The following is a 20,358-nucleotide window of genomic DNA, read 5'->3' on the forward strand; positions in this document are numbered from 1 at the left end:
TACTCCACTCGATAACCTTCACTTGACACCGTCAAACCCTCACATAATTTTCTGTAGAACTAATGCATTCACCCGAAAGAGGTATCAATTTCTCACCAAAAAAATGATTTCCACGGAAGTTATCGAGTTCTGATGGAAACTTGCTCTATTGTCTACAACTAAATTGATTCAACACATCAAAAGATCTCTCACGTGGAACACATACATCTCGGACAGATGTGATTTTGTCTCTCAGTGTGCTGAATCATAATTCAATTTTCTATTTCATCAGAAGTAATCAAAGTAGAATCATCGTAAGAGATTCAATCCCCCATGTAAGAGGATTACGAACGAGTGGATACAAATCCTCCGGAATGTCTTGCAAAAGTTCATTTTATCCCTCTACATTGAACTATCTGCCCCTCACAGGAATGACTGGAAGAGCGGTAATCCTCAATTCATTACGAAAGATGATTATAAATCGAGCGGAATGGAATTTTCCCATTCCAATCGTCATCTCTCCACCGTCAGAATCTATTAATCATCCTCCAGATGACTGTGAAGTTCAGGGAAGTGAATAATCCATGAGGAGTGATCTCTAGGATAATCCTGCCAGTCCCGATATTTTTCCTTCTCCAACTGCATTTTCCCTTGGCAAACGGGGAAATTGGAAAGTTGCATGAGTATCTCCGCCCTCAATCAACTCACCTACCTAATGCACTCATTCACCCTCTCAGGCGCCTTCATATTCAACGTTTCAATGGGTAAATGACGTATACCGTTGAGGGGGCACGTTGGCAAACACGTAGATGGGCTTGCAAGCAGCGTAAACAGTGCGCACAGTATCTAGTACTTGGTCCATACGAATAGTGTTGATTCTATGGAGGCACTGATTGCACGTCTTCTGTCAACGTTTATTCTGGATTGGGAGATTGAAATTGTTCTTATCCGGCGCGAGTAAACATTGATGATGGCAGGGGTCAGGGTTTCTCAACCAAATTCGACATCTACATGTCAATATTGTCTGACATTTAGGGTCTTAAGGGTCAAAAAAATCTCTGAGAATCATCTGAATAATCATCATATTTTAATTAATTTTTAATAGTCTAGATGAATTTAAACTCTGTTGATCAGAATTCAGTTTAATTTTGCAATAAAAAAAACTCATTATTATCAATTGAAAATGGTGAGCCAAAAATATTTTTTCACGCCTCCATCATGTCGGAGTTTATGACACGTCATATAACGCCGATAAAAGGGTACAATGATGATGCATATCACTTGTTCGCATACAGTAAGTACGGCAATTATAAATAATGGGCATGAGTCATTGGAGTCACTCTATTTGATGGCCCGAACAAAATACGAAAATCCTCTCGCAGTCCTTGGCACGAAATCCCGTGTAAATTGTGCTTTGTACGTCTGATTCTCTCGCACAACTACTCTACCCACGCTCAATTCTCCAACCTCTCGTAATTGGAGTATGCGAACACGGTGTACATCAACTTTCAACAATGGAGCCCTGTGGAAAAAACCCGTTGGTGTATTGAATCGAATTAATCGTTGACAGGAGTTTAGAGTTGATCCCTGAAAAAACAGAGAGGTAAATCGATTTTCGGAAGTTGAAACCGTGAGAATTATCCGGTTCATTGCATTGAGCAAAGGATTTCGCGTGTGTGTAATTGGAGGAGTGATTGATTATTGCTGGAATTCCCATCCAATTGAATTTGTGAATGTAAAATTTTTAACTGGTTCCAGACGATTTTTATTCACTGAGAAAAATTATTAATTTGCTTTCAAAGGGAACTCATATGAAGATTTATTTTGATTGAATTCAATAATTGATTGAATTTAATTGGTAGTCAACATTGCCCCGGAGTTCGCAATGGAAATTGACAATTCAAGGAGATATTTACTTGAATTTGGTTGGTTTTAAGGAAATTCTGCGGAATAATTGAATTGTAACTCACAGTTTCTATTGATTTTTTCATAAAAATCGTAATTTCATGATTTTAATTTGATGATAATATTTCAAGAAATGTCAGTAGATCAGATAAATTTTCTTGATAAATTTGGATAAAGTACTTGATAAATTTTCCAAAGAGTGTGGCCGATATTTCAGCCAAACATTTTTAACAATTCGTTGAATTCAATTTAGGGAATTCATGCAATTGTAAATTTCACTGAAAATTCAATGAAAATTAAAATTTTTCATCGCCAAGAAGACGACAATTTCGTGTTTCACATAAATTTCCAATCACAACTTGAGTATTCAATACTAAATGACACTAAATTCTCAATTAATCGAAAATTCAGGAATATATTCACCTCAACTTTCCTGATTTTTTAAAATTTTCATAAAACAATTAATCTGAAAATTACGTTTTCCATCAATTTTTCCGTCAAATTATGAATTTTCATTGACGAAATTCCCCGAAATCTCAGTGGAACTGCCTTAATAAAATTTTTCATAAAGTGAAGTCAAAATTCAATTGAATTCAATTTAAGGAATTCATGGAAATTAGAATTTTTGAACGCCTAAACGACAAAAATTCTCTATTCTATTTGAATTTTCAATCATGAATATTTAGTCCTAAATTACACTGAATTTCCAATTAATCAAAAATTCCAGAATATATTCACCCTCAACCTCCTGATTTTTATTAATTTTCATCGAACGATTGAACTCAAATTTACATTTTCCATTAATTTTCCCATCAAATTATGAATTTCCATTGACGAAATTCCCTGAAATTCCAATGGAACTGCCTTGATAAAAATTTGCAAAAAGTATAGCCAAAATTTCAGCGAAAAATGTTTAACAGTGCATTGAATTAAATTCAAGGAATTCATGAAAATTAGAATTTTTATTTTTTAAATCATGAATATTTAGTCCTAAATTATTCTCAATTTTCAATTAGTCAAAAATTCAAGATATACTCACACTCATCTTCCCGATTTTTATGAATTTTCATCGAACGATTGAACTCAAATTTACATTTTTCTTCGATTTTTCCATCAAATTATCAAGTTCCATTGACAAAATTCCCCGAAATTTCAGCTAAAAAATTTTAACAGTGCATTGAATTCAATCTAAGGAATTTATGCACTTCCAAATTTCACTGGCGAAGAAGGCGAGAGGTTTCGTTTCCTGTATTTTTTCTTGTTTTTTGAATTTTTAATTCAAATATAAATATTCACTTCCAACACTGAATTTCCAATTAATCAAAAATTCAGGAATGCATTCACTCCAAAGCTCCAGATTTTTATCAATTTTCCTGAAATAATTGCACTGAAATTCACATTCTCCGCTGATTTTCCCAAGAAATTACGGATTTTCAATAAGAAAATCTTCAAAATTTCAATAGATTCAACTCTACAAAAATTTCCCTGAAGTTTATAAGAAATTAACCCCAAAAATGTTCAACAGAACAAATTAACCCTAAAAATGTTCAGTAGTGCAATACCTAGCATTACCTCCGTCGGATGCATTGTGAAACAGTGATAATTGACAGCATTAATTACCGACTGTGAGCCCCCGGTTTATCCCGCGGCTTTCGCAAGTTGCCAAATCCTCTCCCTCGATTACGAGTAACATGACAAGTTGGCGAACATCAGCTATGTCAGTAGTATTCCCGGATACATCTTCCGAATTGAGTTAAGAACTTGGCTTTCAGGATAGAGGCCCACCCCTCACCCCATCGCCGCTCTATCCCCAACTCGTTTATCCCCCATCTGACTATTCGATGTAATTCCATCTTCAATTTTCATCATTGAAACGAACTACATCGGCCTGGGATACCGAGGGTGAAAAGTTTATTTAAACTTTACGTTGCAAATTGCATGAGGTACGTCAAGGGACTCGGAGAATGCGAATAGGGTTGGTTTACACCATGTATCTGGGTCAGGAAATTATGCCGGAGATTCCCCTTCGTGTTTTATACCTGTGCCGGGAGACAATAGCGTCAGCATCTCGCCTCTCGGTAATTCTGGATCGCTGTTTCAGGTTTGAATAGCCAATAGTGAACATTTTTTCGAGATACAAAGGAAAAACTTGGATCTTGACAATTCAAGGAACAATTTATTTAATAAAAGTTGTCGGCTTTACGCACCTCTTTTGCACGGAGAGAAAAACGTTCTTCTGCCGAAAAATTATGCGCTCCGCGGGAGAGATCTTTTGTCGTGTTGAATCTCTTTACTTGCCGACAGTTCGAATTCTTCTAGGGATATGTCTGATGATCACGACAAAAATTCAATTTTTGTGAAAGATGTTAAATTTCCTTCTATCAAGTTGGTTAATTTCCCTGAAGTAAATCTGTTCCAGTCCATCAAATATTCGAGTGAAAAATGTTTTTGGACTATGAACAATGGAATTATTAAATTGAGAACACATTGTTGAAAGTTGGTCATAAAATTCACAATTTGATGGAGAAATCAATGAAGACACTAAATTTCAGTTCCTTTATTCCATGAAGAATAGAACTCATGAAAATTCATATATTTTTTTATAGGGGACTATGAAGGGAAAACTTAACTCGTAATAATTCAGAAGGAGAAACTTTTTCAATCAAAGTTGATTTATGCACTAGTTCACTATTTATGCTCAGTTCTCTCTTCTAGAACTGATCAATCGATTTCCGAAGAAAAATATTCGTACAAAAGTCGTCAACTCTTTGTAATCAGTCAGATAATACAGTTATTATGATCAAGTAATAAACTCTCATATTTGAATGCCGATAAACTATTCGCGATTATTATTGGGATTTATTCCTCTAAGGCTAGAACGTACTATAATTATAACCTACTATAGAACCTATTGCAACATTGAAGTTAATCAAATTTGAAACCGCTCAGGACCGAAAATATCTCACAAGTGGAGATAAATTGTGCCAATCCAAGTCACTAACTCCCGCTCTATCACGAGATGATGGGTTATCCAGTAGTTGAAATCTTAAATGGGTCAGACGGGAGGTGAAGCAACCGCAGACAGGTTTCCCGAGCCGACCACAAGCTGTGAGTGGTGTGTAATCCACCGCCATTACCAACCCCCAGTCATTCAGTCGGGTGTTTCAATCCTAGAAATTATTTTACTTTATTACCCATTTTATTTTAATATTTTTCCTTACAAAAATGTCAACAATACGGAGAAAAATCCTTTCGAAAAATTCTTGTGTCCGCACGCGAAAAGGGGCTCATTAAAAAATTGTAATGCTTAAAGATTGAAAAGTTTATAAAAAATTCCATTATTTTTGTTTTTTATTCATCATTTATTTATTTCCATTGAGGGAAAATAATGTTTTTCAAATTCTTAAAATCTAAAAACTAAAAAATCTATTTCTTAATGATATTTTATAAAACTATTAAAAAATAGTAATTTTTGAAACTTTGAAAAACAAATGTAGCAAAAAAATCATTTTTAATTAAGTTGTCTCGTCAGGAGGCCACACGAGGCCACTTACGAGATATTTTTGACATTTACACGATGAAAACGGTCAAAATTTCATTCTCGACACCGAAAAAAATCTCAAGGGAAAATTACATTTTTAAAATTTAGATTTTAAACTAATTTTTAAAAAATTTACTTCTTGATAACATTTTGTAGAATGATTGAAAAATGGTAATGTCTGAAGAATAAGAATTTTATAAGAATTTCCATTAATCATTCGAGATGACAATAAATTGTTTTTAACAAAAAGTCATTTGAATGTTGTTAATTATCTCTGAATTTTTCACAGTTCTCTCAAGCAATTTAATGTCCAAACTCAATGCTTAACATCTCAATCTATTCACCCCGATACAATCCAAGTTTCCTGAATATCCTCGAACAGCGCGAGCTAATGAGGCGCCAGTTAATTAATTCAGCCGCATCAGCCGCCTGACGAGACAACTTACGAGACACTTTTGACATTTACACGATGAAAACGGTCGTGTAGCAACCGAAAGACTGAATTTCTCCCTGATGCATAAAGTTTAGATTCCGGGATGTAAGTAAGATTAAGCGTTCCTGGGTGGCGATATATGCCGGGGCTTAGTGGTTCAACTGAAATTTATACAACGTCCAAGGTTCCACCGGAGCCATCTCACGTCTCCCCCCTCTCCCCCGTCCGCTTTCATCCGCACCAACTCGGTTTTCCTCCCTTTTCGCTTGGCACCCCCTTGCACGTGCCGTTACCAACATCTTTAACTCTACTTTTCCTCATGTTTTTTTTATCAGCTCACTTGCATACCTATTGGACTTTGTGAAACAGAAAAAATAAATGAAAACAAGTGGGTAATCGCATATTTCTGAATATTTGTATTCGCATGAAACTAAATGGAATTTTTAAAACCTGGAGAAATGAGAGATTCGAATGGAATAAATAAAACACTTTATTTTTAATTTTTCTATTCACTTCAATAATATTGTCGTTGGAAATTACGAACCATTCATTCCATTTAATTCCATTTTTAACGGATAAACTATTCATTCGGATGAAAAGAATATTTATTTATATTTTTTTTAAACTACTTATTTTATGTGAATAGACAAAGTTCAAATAAGTCTTATGTTTCGAGTTATTGAAATAAATCCATTGATTTAGTTCAAATAGAGTTTATTTAATTCGGTTAAATCCTTCCGCTTCAAATATTTTCGCCAGAAACTAAAAACTTTTGCTTGCATATATTTAATATTTTATGAAATTGAAAGAAACTAGCGCAGATCAGGTCCTACATCGATTCAAAAGTTAATAAAATTCTGTGCAAAATCAGAATGTATCCGTTCCATTCCCCCTCTTAAGTGATGAAGTATTTACTTCGATCAAACGAACATTTATTTACATTTCCAAAAAAAAAAACTCTTTCATGTGCATAAAACTTTTATTACGAGCTATTTGAATAAACTCATTCGTTTCATTCAAACAAACCCCTCATCTTCAAATATTTTTACTGGAAACTAAAACCTCCTGTTCTCCATACATTTAACATTTTGTAAAATAAAAAAACTAACGCATATCAAGTTCCCCATCCATTGAAAATTTCATGAAATTCTGTGCAGAATAAAAATCCATTTGAATCAGAATAAAAAAAGCAATAAAAAACGATTAGACAACAGAAATAAATATCCCTCCGCAGATACATCTGAAATTTAAAAGCCCAAACGGTCCTGCCCGCCCCTCACAGTTCACAAGCCAGAAGAATTTCTCTTCCCACTCCAAACCCCGTGTTTAATATGCATCAGCAATGATGGAAATAAAATAAAAAGGAGATTCTGAACTACAAGTACCGTGAAAAAAACTCAAAGAGTATTATAAAAATTTCAGGCACCCAGCACCGCGGGAGTCTGCCCCGGAGCCATCATTTTTCAGTTATTCTCTCCAGTTTCCGGGCTTCTGGTTCAACCTAAATACATCCACATAACACACGTACATCTGTCCTCTTCCTACGTCTATTCTTTGCTTCATTTTCCGGACGCTATTCGCCTTTAACAACCCGATGCCCGAGGCACTTTTACTCTTTTACGTGACTCGAGGCAATTTGCCGCATCAACAGCTCCAGGATACGTGCTTTTTTCTTACCGAGGTAGCGTCCTCAACGCACTCAAGATCTGTCTCTACGAGTGACTCTAACAATGCCCCCGGAAGGAGGGACGAATGCTTGTTATTAGGTTGGTTTCGATTGGAAGGGTTGTTTGGATGGCGTAGCGAACGGGAATTGATTATTATTGAGACAATGATCCTGTTCAATTTATCAATTTTTTTTTTTTCCACTTCTCTTGTGAGAATTGAAGACAGTCTGTTTTAGCCCACTCGTTCCTTTTACCATTCATTCAACTCCGTTTCTGTATTTAAAAAATATTGACTAGTCGATCGTTGTCAGGTGTGAATCAGGGAGGTGATGAAAGTCTTCGTATAGGGACGCCACCACAAGGTGGCGCAGTAGCAATTACGAATAGGTGCTCGCTTCAAGCGAAAAAAATCAAACTGTCTCATATAATTACAACAGTATCATAAAAATCAGTATCTATTCAAATTTAATTATGGGGAAATAAATGCCTTTCAATCTCGTTGATTATCATCTCAAGTTATGACAATAATATTATAATTTATCACCAGTTGTATATTTATAAATATCCACTATTTGTTGGACCTTACCTGTTAATCGAGGAGGTTATGCCAACCTGAGTAGAGGGAAGCCACCGCAAGGTGGCGCAGTAGCCAATCATCTTTCACTGATCAAGACATTATGTCTGTGTTGCAAAATTTTATAAATAATATTGAAGTTTTGATCTGATGTAGATGACGTAGTAAGATGATACATTCATGTGTACGAAATGTCAGAATAAAGGTAGATGGCGCCTTATTTCCTTCGTTCCTAGCACACCATCCGTTTTTCTAGTGTTCATGACAAAAATTGATACTCTCTATACCCATCTCTTCCCTTCAGTTCTGCATTTCAAAAATATTCACGATTCACTGATCAATAGCTGTTAATCGAGGAGGTTATGATCACGACAGTACAGGGACGCCACCGCAAGGTGGCGCAGCGATCAACCCCAACTTTAAAGATGAAACTAGCTGTCAGTCATTCACCAGCTGTCAGTGATGAAAATTACGATGACCTATGCAACCTAGACCCATTTTTGGCACGGGATTGCATCCAAGTGTCAAATGATGCGGTCCATTGTCCCGACATGATGATGCCGGTTGGGTTTAGCCGGCACAGATCCCTCGAAATTCTAGCGTAACAGTGACTCACTGCTCCCCACAGTCTTCCGGCGCTCGGAAAATTTGCATAATAATTGCAGCACAGTGGAATAGATACACCACTAGCCCAGTTAGGGATTTCACCTTTTGGAGGGTCCATTACTTGAATACATAGACGAGTGGGTTGTAGGTTTATCCTCAATCGGAGATGCATTGGACTGGGCTGGGTTATGCCCTTGGGTGTCCCTCAGGGGGATTAGCCCACAGGACCACCTGGACGACGAAAGTTTAGGCCTGCAGGGAGTATGCGATGGTGGAGCTGATAACTGTGCAGCAATTATCGTGAGATTATCGGGTTGCGGAGTCATTGGTGATCGGTGTAAATACCTCCACGACAGTTTACGCTTGGAATCGTTGTACTCGTCAAATCTAAAGTTTCCAATTTTTTGTATCAGGATAAGTAATCTTGGCCTCAGCAGTTTATTTATTATATTTTTTTTACATCAGATAAATACGTCAATATCACTTATAATTTTTTCAATGCAGACATTGAACTGTTCTATTAGTTTTTGGCCAATTCTATTGAAATGTTCAATAGAAAATATTCAGTAGAAAAAGTCAATAGAATTGAATTTTTCTATCCAACTTATTCCATCGAGATATTTTCTATAGAATTTCCTCGGCTCAAATTTTCCAAGATTTTTCGTTTGATTTTCTTGATGAGAAGAAAATAAAAATAGAATGAAAAAAACTTAGAAAATTTGAGTCGAGCAAATTCTATGGAAAATATATGAAAAGAATAAGTTATATAGAAAAATCGAATTCTGTTGAATTTTTCTAGTAAATGTTTTCTACTGAACATGTCAATAGAATCAGCCAAAAACTAATAGAAAGTTTGATAGAAATTCAATAGAATTTTCTAACGAATTCGATAGGTTTTCTTATTAAATTTTTTCGTGCGTGTCCTCACATTTACGTAATTAGCTCCTCTCGTCTAGAAAAATAGAGAAATATTCTGCGTACTTAAACAAACAAAAATCGGCTTACAGTCGTGGAATGGAAACCTTGAATAATTTAATCTTGCCCATTTTGTTGTTTTCGTATTTATGCAAACATTCTTGATGAGTATGAACATTGTAAACCGTTGATTCAAGAACTGTTCATTCAAAGCTCCAGCGAGAAACTCTGGGTTTCCAGATAAGATCAACATTACGAAGCAGTTCAAGATTCAGAATATCGTCCCGGTAATGCCGGCAAAATGTCGCCTTTATCTTTTCATAACGCAGAAAGTTGGAAGATTACGGTGTGAATTTAATGAGACTCGAATGAACAGGAGCATTAGCTTTTTGCAGAGTTAAGTTTCCAGAGAGTCTTACACTAAATTTTCAAAATTTTATTGAGGGAGAATATCACATTGTCTCGCGAGAAAATGAAGTTGTTGAAACTGAATTTTAAAGGGATAAATTTAACTAAAGATGAATGAAGTTGGATTAATGATCATGTAAATCTTCGTTTTTTTCAGGATTTCGTGACGGGACTGAGCATACTGTCGAGAGGATCCATGGATGAAAAACTGCGCTGGACTTTCTCTCTGTATGATATCAACGGAGACGGTGCCATCACCCGGGAGGAAATGACGGATATAGTGACGGCTGTGTACGAACTTATGGGAAAATTTTCCGATCCCAACATGGATCATGAAGGCGTTCGCAAGAAGGTGGATCGTATGTTTCAGGTATGGTGAGGCGTTTTGGTTTGATTACGAAATTAATGTTTTTTCGCTCGAAAGAATTTAATTGAAAAATATAGCGAAGTTGCTAGACATTTTTCTTGGATTTCTATTGAACTTTCTATAATTTTTAGCCGAGTCTATTAAGATGTTCAAAAAAGGCTAAGAATTGGATTTTTGTATACAGTTTCTGTTGAGATATTTTTTATGGAATTTCCTCGGTTTACATTTTCTGTTTTTTTCATTCCATTCTTTCTTCTTTTCATCAGGAAAATCAAAGAAAAAATCTTGGACAATTAGATAACAGATGTCCTGTCGGAAAAAAATGAAATTTAATGGACAGTATAGTAATATTTTTTCAGGAGCGCGACTGTGAATTCGATTTAGAAGAAAAAAATAACAGGAAATTGCTAATTTCACCGAAAATTCGATAGAATTGCAGCAGATTTTTAATTATTTGAAAATTTAGGAATATACTTACTTGAACTTTCTCGATTTTTATTGTTTTTCTGAAGTAATTGAACTGAAATTAATAGTTTCCATTGATTTTTTCTTCAAATTATGAATTTTCATTCATGAAATTCTTGGGAATTTCAGAGTTCATGGAAAGTTTGATGTAATTTCGAGTCTTTTTACAACAGGAAGCTAAGAATTCCTCAATTTCCGTGGATTCTCAATCGAAAAATAAATATCTAGTAGCAAATTACGCAGAATTTTCAATCATTTAAAAATTCAAGAGATTATTTCAAGTTTGTGAATTTTCATTGCGTAAATTTTTGCATCTGCCAGTTGATGAAAAATTGTACGAATTGTACATGAAATTTTAACCCAAAATTTTCATATAAACGTGACAATACACTCAATTTAAAGGGGACAAAAATGATGAAACTTCAAATTTAACTGAAAATTCAATAGAATTTCCAACTTTTCAGAATCAAAAAAATTACTCAGAAAAATGGTTCATTTAAATTAAATATACTTTATTTAAACTACATAATTTTTTTTATTGCAATGGACTATTTATTGGATTCAAATAACGTTTATTTCATTCAAATAAATCATTTTTCTTAGACTTAGATCAATTTTCAATTCATTACACCTTTCGAACGCTGAAAAATATATTCACTTGAATTTCTCTGATTTCTATCAGTTTTCATAGAATAATTTTTTCCATTAAAAACTGTGAATTCATAATGACGAAATTCTGTAAAATTTCTCTGGACCTGTCCCTTGATGAAAATTTCCAAAACGGAAAGAAATGTTCAGTAAAAATTACGGAACTCACAGTTCGCTCACCGATTACGGAATCGACTCAGAAAATTTAATTGACGGTATCGTAATTTCTCACAGGAGATTCAGGTAAAAATTAGGGAACGCTCTGGAAAAATTCCGTGATTTTAGGTAAAAATTACATGATAGTTGCCTAAAGTTTCCTACAACCACATTTCGCTCTGGAATTACGGAAAAAATACGTAATTTTTACTGAATATTTCTCTCCATGAAGAAGTTCCCCATAAATTTATTTATATTTGACGGGAAAAACCAACGAAAAATATCATTCACCAGAGATTTCGCACATCCTCAATCCTTAAAATCAGATTATTCAGGGGTTGGAGTCCTGACCAAAATTGAATCATTCCCGTTGAGCATAGGTGCATTCAAAACTAACCGAAGTTACTTACATCTTGGTCGGTCTAATAGAGCCGCGGTGAATTCAGCGAGATGACAGACTTGAGTTTCAACTCGAAGGCTTCCCGGACTATTTACCCACGCGGTTGCTCAGGTATCGGGCGCATAGGCGTATGTGTGAGTTACATTTCGAGGAGTTTCGAGTGCTCGAGGAGTTTCAGAGCCACTGATGTTTGTCTAAGAAGTCCCAGTTGATCCTGAGTAAATGTCTGAGTTTCCACTGCCACCGTATTGTCATTCGAGTGTCTCGAGAGGTTGTGGATGCCGCGGCATTCACGATAATTGCCACCATTCGGTGCTTTGATCGATTAATTGATTCCATTTCAATTCAAATTATCAGAATATATAAGCAGCTGTTGATTTCTCATTCAGTGTATTGACAGAGGAAGCGATCTGATATCATAAAACTAATTTCTTCAGTTGAAGTGTTTTCACAATAAAGGAATTCTAAAAGTTATTATTTGTATGTCTTAATTATTGAAATTAATTATGGAAATCATGAAATCTTACGATAAATCGTCATTAAACAAGCGCCAATATTTTTAATAATTTTTTTTGATATTTTTAGTGAAAGAAACATCACATTTTAATCTTTTCGTTTAACGAAGATATGCAACATTTGGATATTTTCACATAAAACCCTGTGTTAAATATTTGTTTTCAAATGTTTTTCCTTATAAAAACAAAAACGACAATCAAATGCTAAAAAAATTAGGATTGTGAATCTCATCGAGTTCTAGGGTAATTTCTTGTAGTTTTTCAAAATGTGTAATTGAAAAATAACATCCTAAGGATAGAGCTACTTTAGGCATATCATTTTTTTTGTTTAACCACATTTTTATTCAACAACACATAGATATTCACAGATACTTACAGTTACTTACATTAAAAATCTAGTATATAAAAATCACCGTTTTATACTTAGAATTTTTTTGGTAAACTTGGTCACTCGGTGACTCGAGTTTAAACACTGCAAATTTAATTTTATAATGTTTGCATAACAGTAGTTCAAGTTTTTTATTTTGCTCCAGGCGGTAGCAAAATAAAAAAACTTGAATTACTCATTGAATTCATGTTTGTGTGCTTGTTTTCCCGTTAAAAAAATAAAAAAATAAAAAAAGACATAAAGAAAAATGAAAAAATAAGCACATCATCTTTTTAAGACGAATGCCTTGTACAAATTCCGTGAAGCGTTCATGACGTGAAAATAAACATCAAACAGTAGTTGATCTCCCTTCCATGCCAGCTCAATTGCCCCTCAACGCAACAGCTTTCCTATCGGAAAATTAACAAATCATCAAAATCCAATAAACTGAGCACTTCAATGAAAACCTGATGTGGAAGAGGCCGCGAGGGATGAGTAAGAGCCCAGACTGGAATGAGAAAAAAGAACGTATGTAGCTTAATGACCGGGGGATAAAAGTTTACGGGCCCCAGTTCCATCGGTGAGCAGGGTAACCCGCGTAATAACATTTGACGTGTTAATGAAAATGCAGAAGAGCCACTGAAATTATGCAGCTCGCACTTTGCTGCCGTCCTAACGAATTCAATTGTCCCAATTAATTACTGAATACACATTTCGTTTAAATTATTGATAACGCGAGTGATATGGGTGCGTTCATTCAAGCGTGAATCAAGAGAATTGAAAAAAAAAGTGAAATAACGCCCGAAAGGGGGGGGGGGATCGTTCGCGGAGTGGAGGATTGACGGTTAAATGAAAACTGGGTCGAAAGGAAGACGTATATAGGATCCAGTCGATGAACGAGTCCCTCGAAAATAGCTTGTACTATTGGATCGTGAGGCTGGGTTATATTATTCATAATCTGGGGCTCATCACTATTTTTATTCATTCATTATTATAAATGATATTGATTTTGATATGAATTAATATATCTGTCACCCCCAACTTTACATGCCAAAAAAATGGTTACGAATGTGTATATTTTGTCTTCCTTTTGAGCTTTTTAATGTTTACAATTTTAATCAAGGAGATTATGACAACTTTAATATAGGGACGCCACCACAAGGTGGCGCAGTAGCCAAACACAACCACCAATCAAAACGATTTTGCAATCATTCCTTTATGTTTATATATAGTTTGAAGTTCAGTAAAAATACCTCTCCCTAATCTAGCGAAGTACTAAAAATCATTAATGTTGGTATTAATTTATGTATAAATAAATATATCCGCCACCTCCAATTTTATATTTCAAAATTATTGTTGAGAATATCTATTTCACTCGGTAAAATTCATCAAGTCTACATTCTTTTTTATTATTCATTCCTCTTTCTACCCTTTGGGTATTTATTCTTATTCATATTTTTTTCAATAAAGTATTTATTGAATATCTTTGCACCTTTCAATATCTACAATTCTTCAATTATCATCTTTGAATCAGGGAGGTTATGATACCCGTAATACAGAGACGCCACCGCAAGGTGGCGCAATGACCATACGAAACATAAATTCGTCCGATAGGAACGATTATACTATGACTCCTTCACGTGCTATAGATAATGTGATATTGCACCTTCTTCACAATAAAAATTCACCTCTTGCCACCATAAATTACACCCAACAAAGGAGAAAAAGTGACTCGCTAAGTTACATAATAGATTCTGCAGCGTTGACCAATCTCCCCTTTCTGGTTGATTCCCCTTCAACTCGGATTGATCTCTCCCATCAGCTCGATTCTCCCCACGCAAGCCTTCCACTCAACCCCTATAAACATTTTTCGTTCTAGAATTAATAGAAAAACACTGAATGCCATATCACTCGCGTCACTCATGCTTTCTTATCAATTATACTTCTCACAACCCCACAACAATATTAGAATCACCTTTCCCACATTTCTATATTAAAAAAAAATCACTATTCATTCATCAGCTGAAGTCGACTCCATCATCCATGATATTAAATTCTGGAGCACTGCCACTCCAATGAGGGCTCTTCGCACCTTTTATTCACTAAAAAAAGCAGATGAATCGAACGAAACGCAATCACTGCTAATTAATCAACTCATCGAAAATTAAATTACGATTCACAGTCCGGAGAATGCAGCGAGCCCATTCAAACTTAAACGAGAATTTTAATTAAAAACGCGTCGCACCATTGTTTCAATAAATCCACTCAACAAGAATGAGGGATGAGGTTTTTACGCTCTCATTAACCTCAACGGGCTAAATTTTCCAACGAAAAATACCACTCGGTAAATAAATACAACTGGAAAAAAGCAGAATATATTGGAGACGAATAAACATCCACTGGAATACATTTTCTGGTTTTCAATGCATCCCATTCTGTTTATTCTCACTGTAACGAAACTGAAAATTGATTCATCCCAATTTTCGCCTCGTCAGAGAATCCCCCGAATACAATCCAGTGAATAGCCCTCTCATTTCAATTGAAATTCAAAGTCTGAAAAAAGTGTGAACCCCATCATAATCTCTACTATTGTTCCGGGTAATCCAGCACTCGATAGCGGAAGCCAGTATTATTCCGCATATTGCACATTCGGTGGATGGAAAAAAGAATGAAAAGAAAATTTGAAATAAAAATGGAACAAAGGATTTGCAGCGTCGATTCGTTGAAATTCACCCGGTGGAGGGGGGAATTATTCCTGCCATTTGTTTAGTAAAATTGCACAGATGGTACAGTACATATTAATTTATTCCCTCTGGGAATGTGACGCATTCAAAGGAGATATGAAGCTGGAAATTCGCATTATTCAAATTCCTTCGATTGTCTTTGTTCTTAGTTTCATTTTTTAGAATTTTTTTCCGGCGAAAATCTTATTATGAATATCTATTTTCATCTCTAGAATCAACTATTTTTCTTTTCTCCCTTTTGACATTTATTTTTATTTTAGTTATTGATTTCAATCTAATATTTAATGAATATCATTGCGCATTTCATTCCAAATCAGGGAGGTTATGACGAGTTTAATACAGAGACGCCACCGCCAGCTGGCGCAGTAGCTGAACTCAACCATCAAATGCGAAAGATTGAAAAGATTTTGCTACGATTCCTTCGCGTGCTGAATATAACTTGACGTTATATTCTTTTTTTTTTAAATCATATTTGCTATGAACGCTCCTACGCTTTCCTCCGCGCCTTGGCGGCGGTCGAAGAGCTCCTTATGCAACGCGTGCTGGAAATCGAGCGCTCCGAAACGTCCTCGGAGAGCGTGGCATGCATTCTCCTAAGAGAAAACCCCAACGTAGCAAGACAACGTGAAGATATTGCCTTTGAGAACTCTCAAGATCTTCACGAGATCAATCTAGCATAGGACTAGAAATTATTATCATTATTTATTTACGGATGGACATATTTATCACCTTCAGTTTTAATATCACAGAAATATTGTTATAAATGTCTATTTCGTTTATTTTGTTTAGCATAAGTGCACAGATGGTCTAGTACATATTAATTTATTCCCTCTGGAAATATGATGGGTTCAAAGGCAATATGAAGTTGAAATTTACGTAATTAAAATTCCTTCAATCGCCTTTGTTGCATCTTTTTGAGGATTTTTTTTCGGGTGAAATAATAAATAATTATTTTACATGGGTGATGGTGGCCTGTGAGTGGTCCTGTACACAGTCAATGTTATGGATCCAAATATTTCGGAGCGCGCCCTCGGGCTTTATTTTGTTTTCGGGAATGGAATTAATGAGGCATGGAGGGGCGGCGCGGATTCTAATTCGGAGTGAATTTGCATGTTTGCGAATTGGGGTACGGGATTTTGAGGGAATTGCGGGGGTGTGAGGGGAAAATGTGTTGGAATGGAATGTTCATCAGTGGAGCCGTTCGGCTGGAAGCAGTTCTTGGGTTTTTCGGTCTTGAACTGATGAATTTTCCTGTTCTGAAACTAATCTACTCATATGTCAACTCTCGTTGGAAATATCTCTGAAATTTATAATTCTATACTATGAAAACTGCTCAAATTTCAAACAAAAAATCCTGAAATTTTTTACAACGACTGATTTTGAAGAAATTCTGTGAACGATTTTATCTCAAGATTCAATTGAAATTCAAGGGTAAAAGGCTTGTGGCTAGCTTTAATTCTTGATATCTTTGTTTTAAATCTGTGAGAAATAGGTCAGAGGAAAAAACAGCCTCGGAAAAAAATCCCAAGTTTCATGGATTTTGACACGTAATCGGTGCGTGGTAGTTTTTTCTGGGCCACCTTCTGTTTACAAACAGAAATTTTGGAATTTTGGGTCAATGACGAACTGTCGACTCTACCCCACCCTTTACTAATATGAAAAGTGTATCACGCAACACCTTGACATAATTAATGTTGACTCGTGTTCAATTACTCCTGGACTTTATCCCATTCTAGTGTTATCAGTTCAAAAATGCAGATGTTCTTAATTTGATAACTCGACTATTCTTGATTGAAAAACTTAGCTGCCCTGTTGAACAATTTAGGCTAAAATTTCCGCATATTTATTGATATTTATTTGTATCGTCTCTATTCATTTTGATAAAGTATTTAGTAAATATCCTTGTACCTTTCAATATTTACAATTCTTCGGTTATCGGCTGCGAATCAAGGAGGTTATGACTATTTTAATACAGAGACGCCACCGCAAGGTGGCGCACTAACGCTAAGATTCAGATGTTCTTAATTTAACTCAAACTTGGGGAACTCTCGTCTTTCCGCTGTTCAAAAATGTGGAATTTCCAATGAAATCTTAAATTTTGGGATTTTTTCCCCTCTAAATTGAATTAAATGTCACTCTCTTGAAAACTACCAGTCAATTATTCATAAAATAAAAAAAATATTAATATTAATTTTTATTTATTTATTCATTGTTCGACTCTTCGCTTTCAGAAAATGGACGAGAATAAAGACGGCGTTGTGACCCTAACCGAATTTTTGGACGCCTGTCGCGCCGATCCTGAAATCTCCACGTCAATGGCGGCCTTGGACACGGCCTTCTGACACGCGGCAAAGAAAAATCCCTCGCCATGGACCTGATGAAGTCCATTCTGAATTGAATACGCTCAAATATTTTTAAACTCACCTCCACGAGGAGAGTGTTGGACACTAGCCTTTCAGTGGTGTTTCCAACAATTGATGGAATTTTGGTCCTTTGAACGGAGCAACGGCTGAACGATGGAGAGAACACGTCGTCGAGTCATCGAGAGGGAAAATGAGAGTTGTAACTGTTGAGAATGGCTGAAGCCTTTGGAATGCTTGTACTCGGTGGAAGGAGGGTCAAAAGTTTGATTGCGGGAGCTGAAACTAGCGGAAGTTGTTCTTCGGCTGATGGAATGGAAGTTTCTCAAGATTTTATGACATCGTGAGGCTGGGGAATCCCATTGAATCTACACGGGGAAAAATTATTCTCGAATTTGTGTAGATCATTGGTCTTGATATTGAGAGTATTGACTTTGAGTTTGAAAACTTGATGAGATTGAAATATATGGATAATTCATTCATGAAATAACATGTGGGAAATTGTTTTCGTCTAGCATAGTCAATATATTTTTGCTAATAAATTAGCAATTTGCTTCCGACTGGAATTTCTGACGATGTATTTTAAATTGAATTCAATGATTCATTGAATTCAAGATTGCCTCAAGGGTTTGTGATGACTGTGTCTCCACTATGATTCTGTCTAGACGAAAAATTCCCGAGGAGAATTTCCCTGAATTTACCCAAATTCACAAAACTACTTCATTTCTCTCACACAGAAAATTAAAACCTAATTCTCAAAACTTTCCTGTCATAAACTTCTCATTCTCACCATGAAGCGAGTCCCAAATACATTACAGCTGGCAGCCAACATTGCCCCAACGCTAAAATTTTCTATCTTTCCCTTAAAATTGGTTTCAAAATAAATTTTCTAAAGAAATTTACGTAAAATGCATTTTCTCAATGTTGGTTGCCAACATTGGACCAACGGTGGCAGCCAACAATGCGCCAACTTAAAAAAAATTCAACTTTCCCTGAAAATTGGTTTCAAAATAAATTTTTTCAACAACAGATGATGCAATCAATCTCATGATCGAACTCGGTCAAGATGGCATTGGGAAGCGTATTTTAAATCACAATTGGATTAATTTAAAAAATTATTTTTCAGTTATTGTCGATAAACCATCGATCACATACACACACACACATACATACAGCCGGATATGGTATTAAAATCGCATATTCGAACTCCTGAGGCCAAAATTAATTATCCTAATACAAAAAATTGGAAATTTAAGTTTTGATGAATACAATGCTTCCATTCGGAAGCTAAAATATCGCACGTTGATAATTATCAAACCACAAATATTTATTTAAAAAATTCCAGTACTCGAAAAATGTTTGGTTGATGTCAAAACGGACCAAACGGCTGCATTTTTAGTGCGATAAATTTTTATGAAATGATTCACGGAAATTGTTATTTGCTCGTCGTTTCGGTTATTCAATACTCAAAGACAAGAACCGTCGACGGAAGATGAGAAATTACGTGCAGATTCCCATAATTCATCGGATCATCTTATCATTCATTTATAAAAAAATTAGATATTTGAATTAAACAATTCCTATCATGGCAATCACCAGAAAATTTCGGGGAATTCATCCACAAAAAAAAAGACGAGCCGCTTTAAAAATTTCAATCTTTCAAAGTTCTCAAACGAAAGAATTATCTCTGTGTAAGATGTTTTTATTTCACCCCGAAAATTACAAATTTACATGAAAATCTGACGATAAGTAAATTGTCGATACGTGACAACGATATATTCATACAAAATAAACATATATTTTTTTTTTCATGAGGTAGAAAAGAATTCGGGAAATGGAACAAAAAAATTGTCTATTGCATATCACCGTTGATATCGTTCACCACGTATGGTACAAAAATATTTGTGTACACTCGAGGAAGGGAATGGGTGTTGAAGTGGCAGAAAATATTGTGACAACCAGCATAACCATGCATCAGGGATTCTTTGTCGATAAATTTCACGCGTCAATATTTTTGTTTAATATGCGAGGATATGAAAATTGGGGGGGAGGGGAGGTGTGGCGTTGGGGATCTAAATGGGATGGCCGAAAATTATAGTTTTGAGGTGATGAATGAGGAATTGGTCGGTTGCACGATTTTTTTTCTTGAACAAAATGATGAAATATGAGAATTGGATAAAAAAATATTGAACTTATTTTTTTTAATGACGCTTTCAACTCATTATTTTTTTATTACACCCAGAGAAATGGTTTATTTGCATTAAATAATGATTACTTGAGTCAAATAAATCGTTTATTGGAAATTAAC

The 20,358-nt window shown here is 35.3% G+C and overlaps 1 protein-coding gene across 1 annotated transcript in view; it reads left to right on the plus strand.

Annotated features, from left to right (window-relative positions):
- LOC107048395 (Kv channel-interacting protein 1) overlaps positions 1 to 18,539 on the plus strand; it is a gene marked incomplete at its 5' end in the record, with an annotated part of 32,775 nt that extends 14,236 nt beyond the window's left edge. Inside the window, 2 exons of the mRNA XM_015271543.1 lie at positions 10,186 to 10,398; positions 17,922 to 18,539. Of these exons, the coding sequence (XP_015127029.1) occupies positions 10,186 to 10,398; positions 17,922 to 18,032 (324 nt within the window). The remainder of the gene's footprint in view (positions 1 to 10,185; positions 10,399 to 17,921) is intronic.
- Between the last annotated feature and the right edge of the window lie 1,819 nt (positions 18,540 to 20,358).

Source organism: Diachasma alloeum, unplaced genomic scaffold (genome assembly GCF_001412515.2).
Source record: "Diachasma alloeum isolate Michigan unplaced genomic scaffold, Dall2.0 Dall_scaffold_00192, whole genome shotgun sequence".
In the NCBI taxonomy this organism is placed as follows: domain Eukaryota; kingdom Metazoa; phylum Arthropoda; class Insecta; order Hymenoptera; family Braconidae; genus Diachasma; species Diachasma alloeum.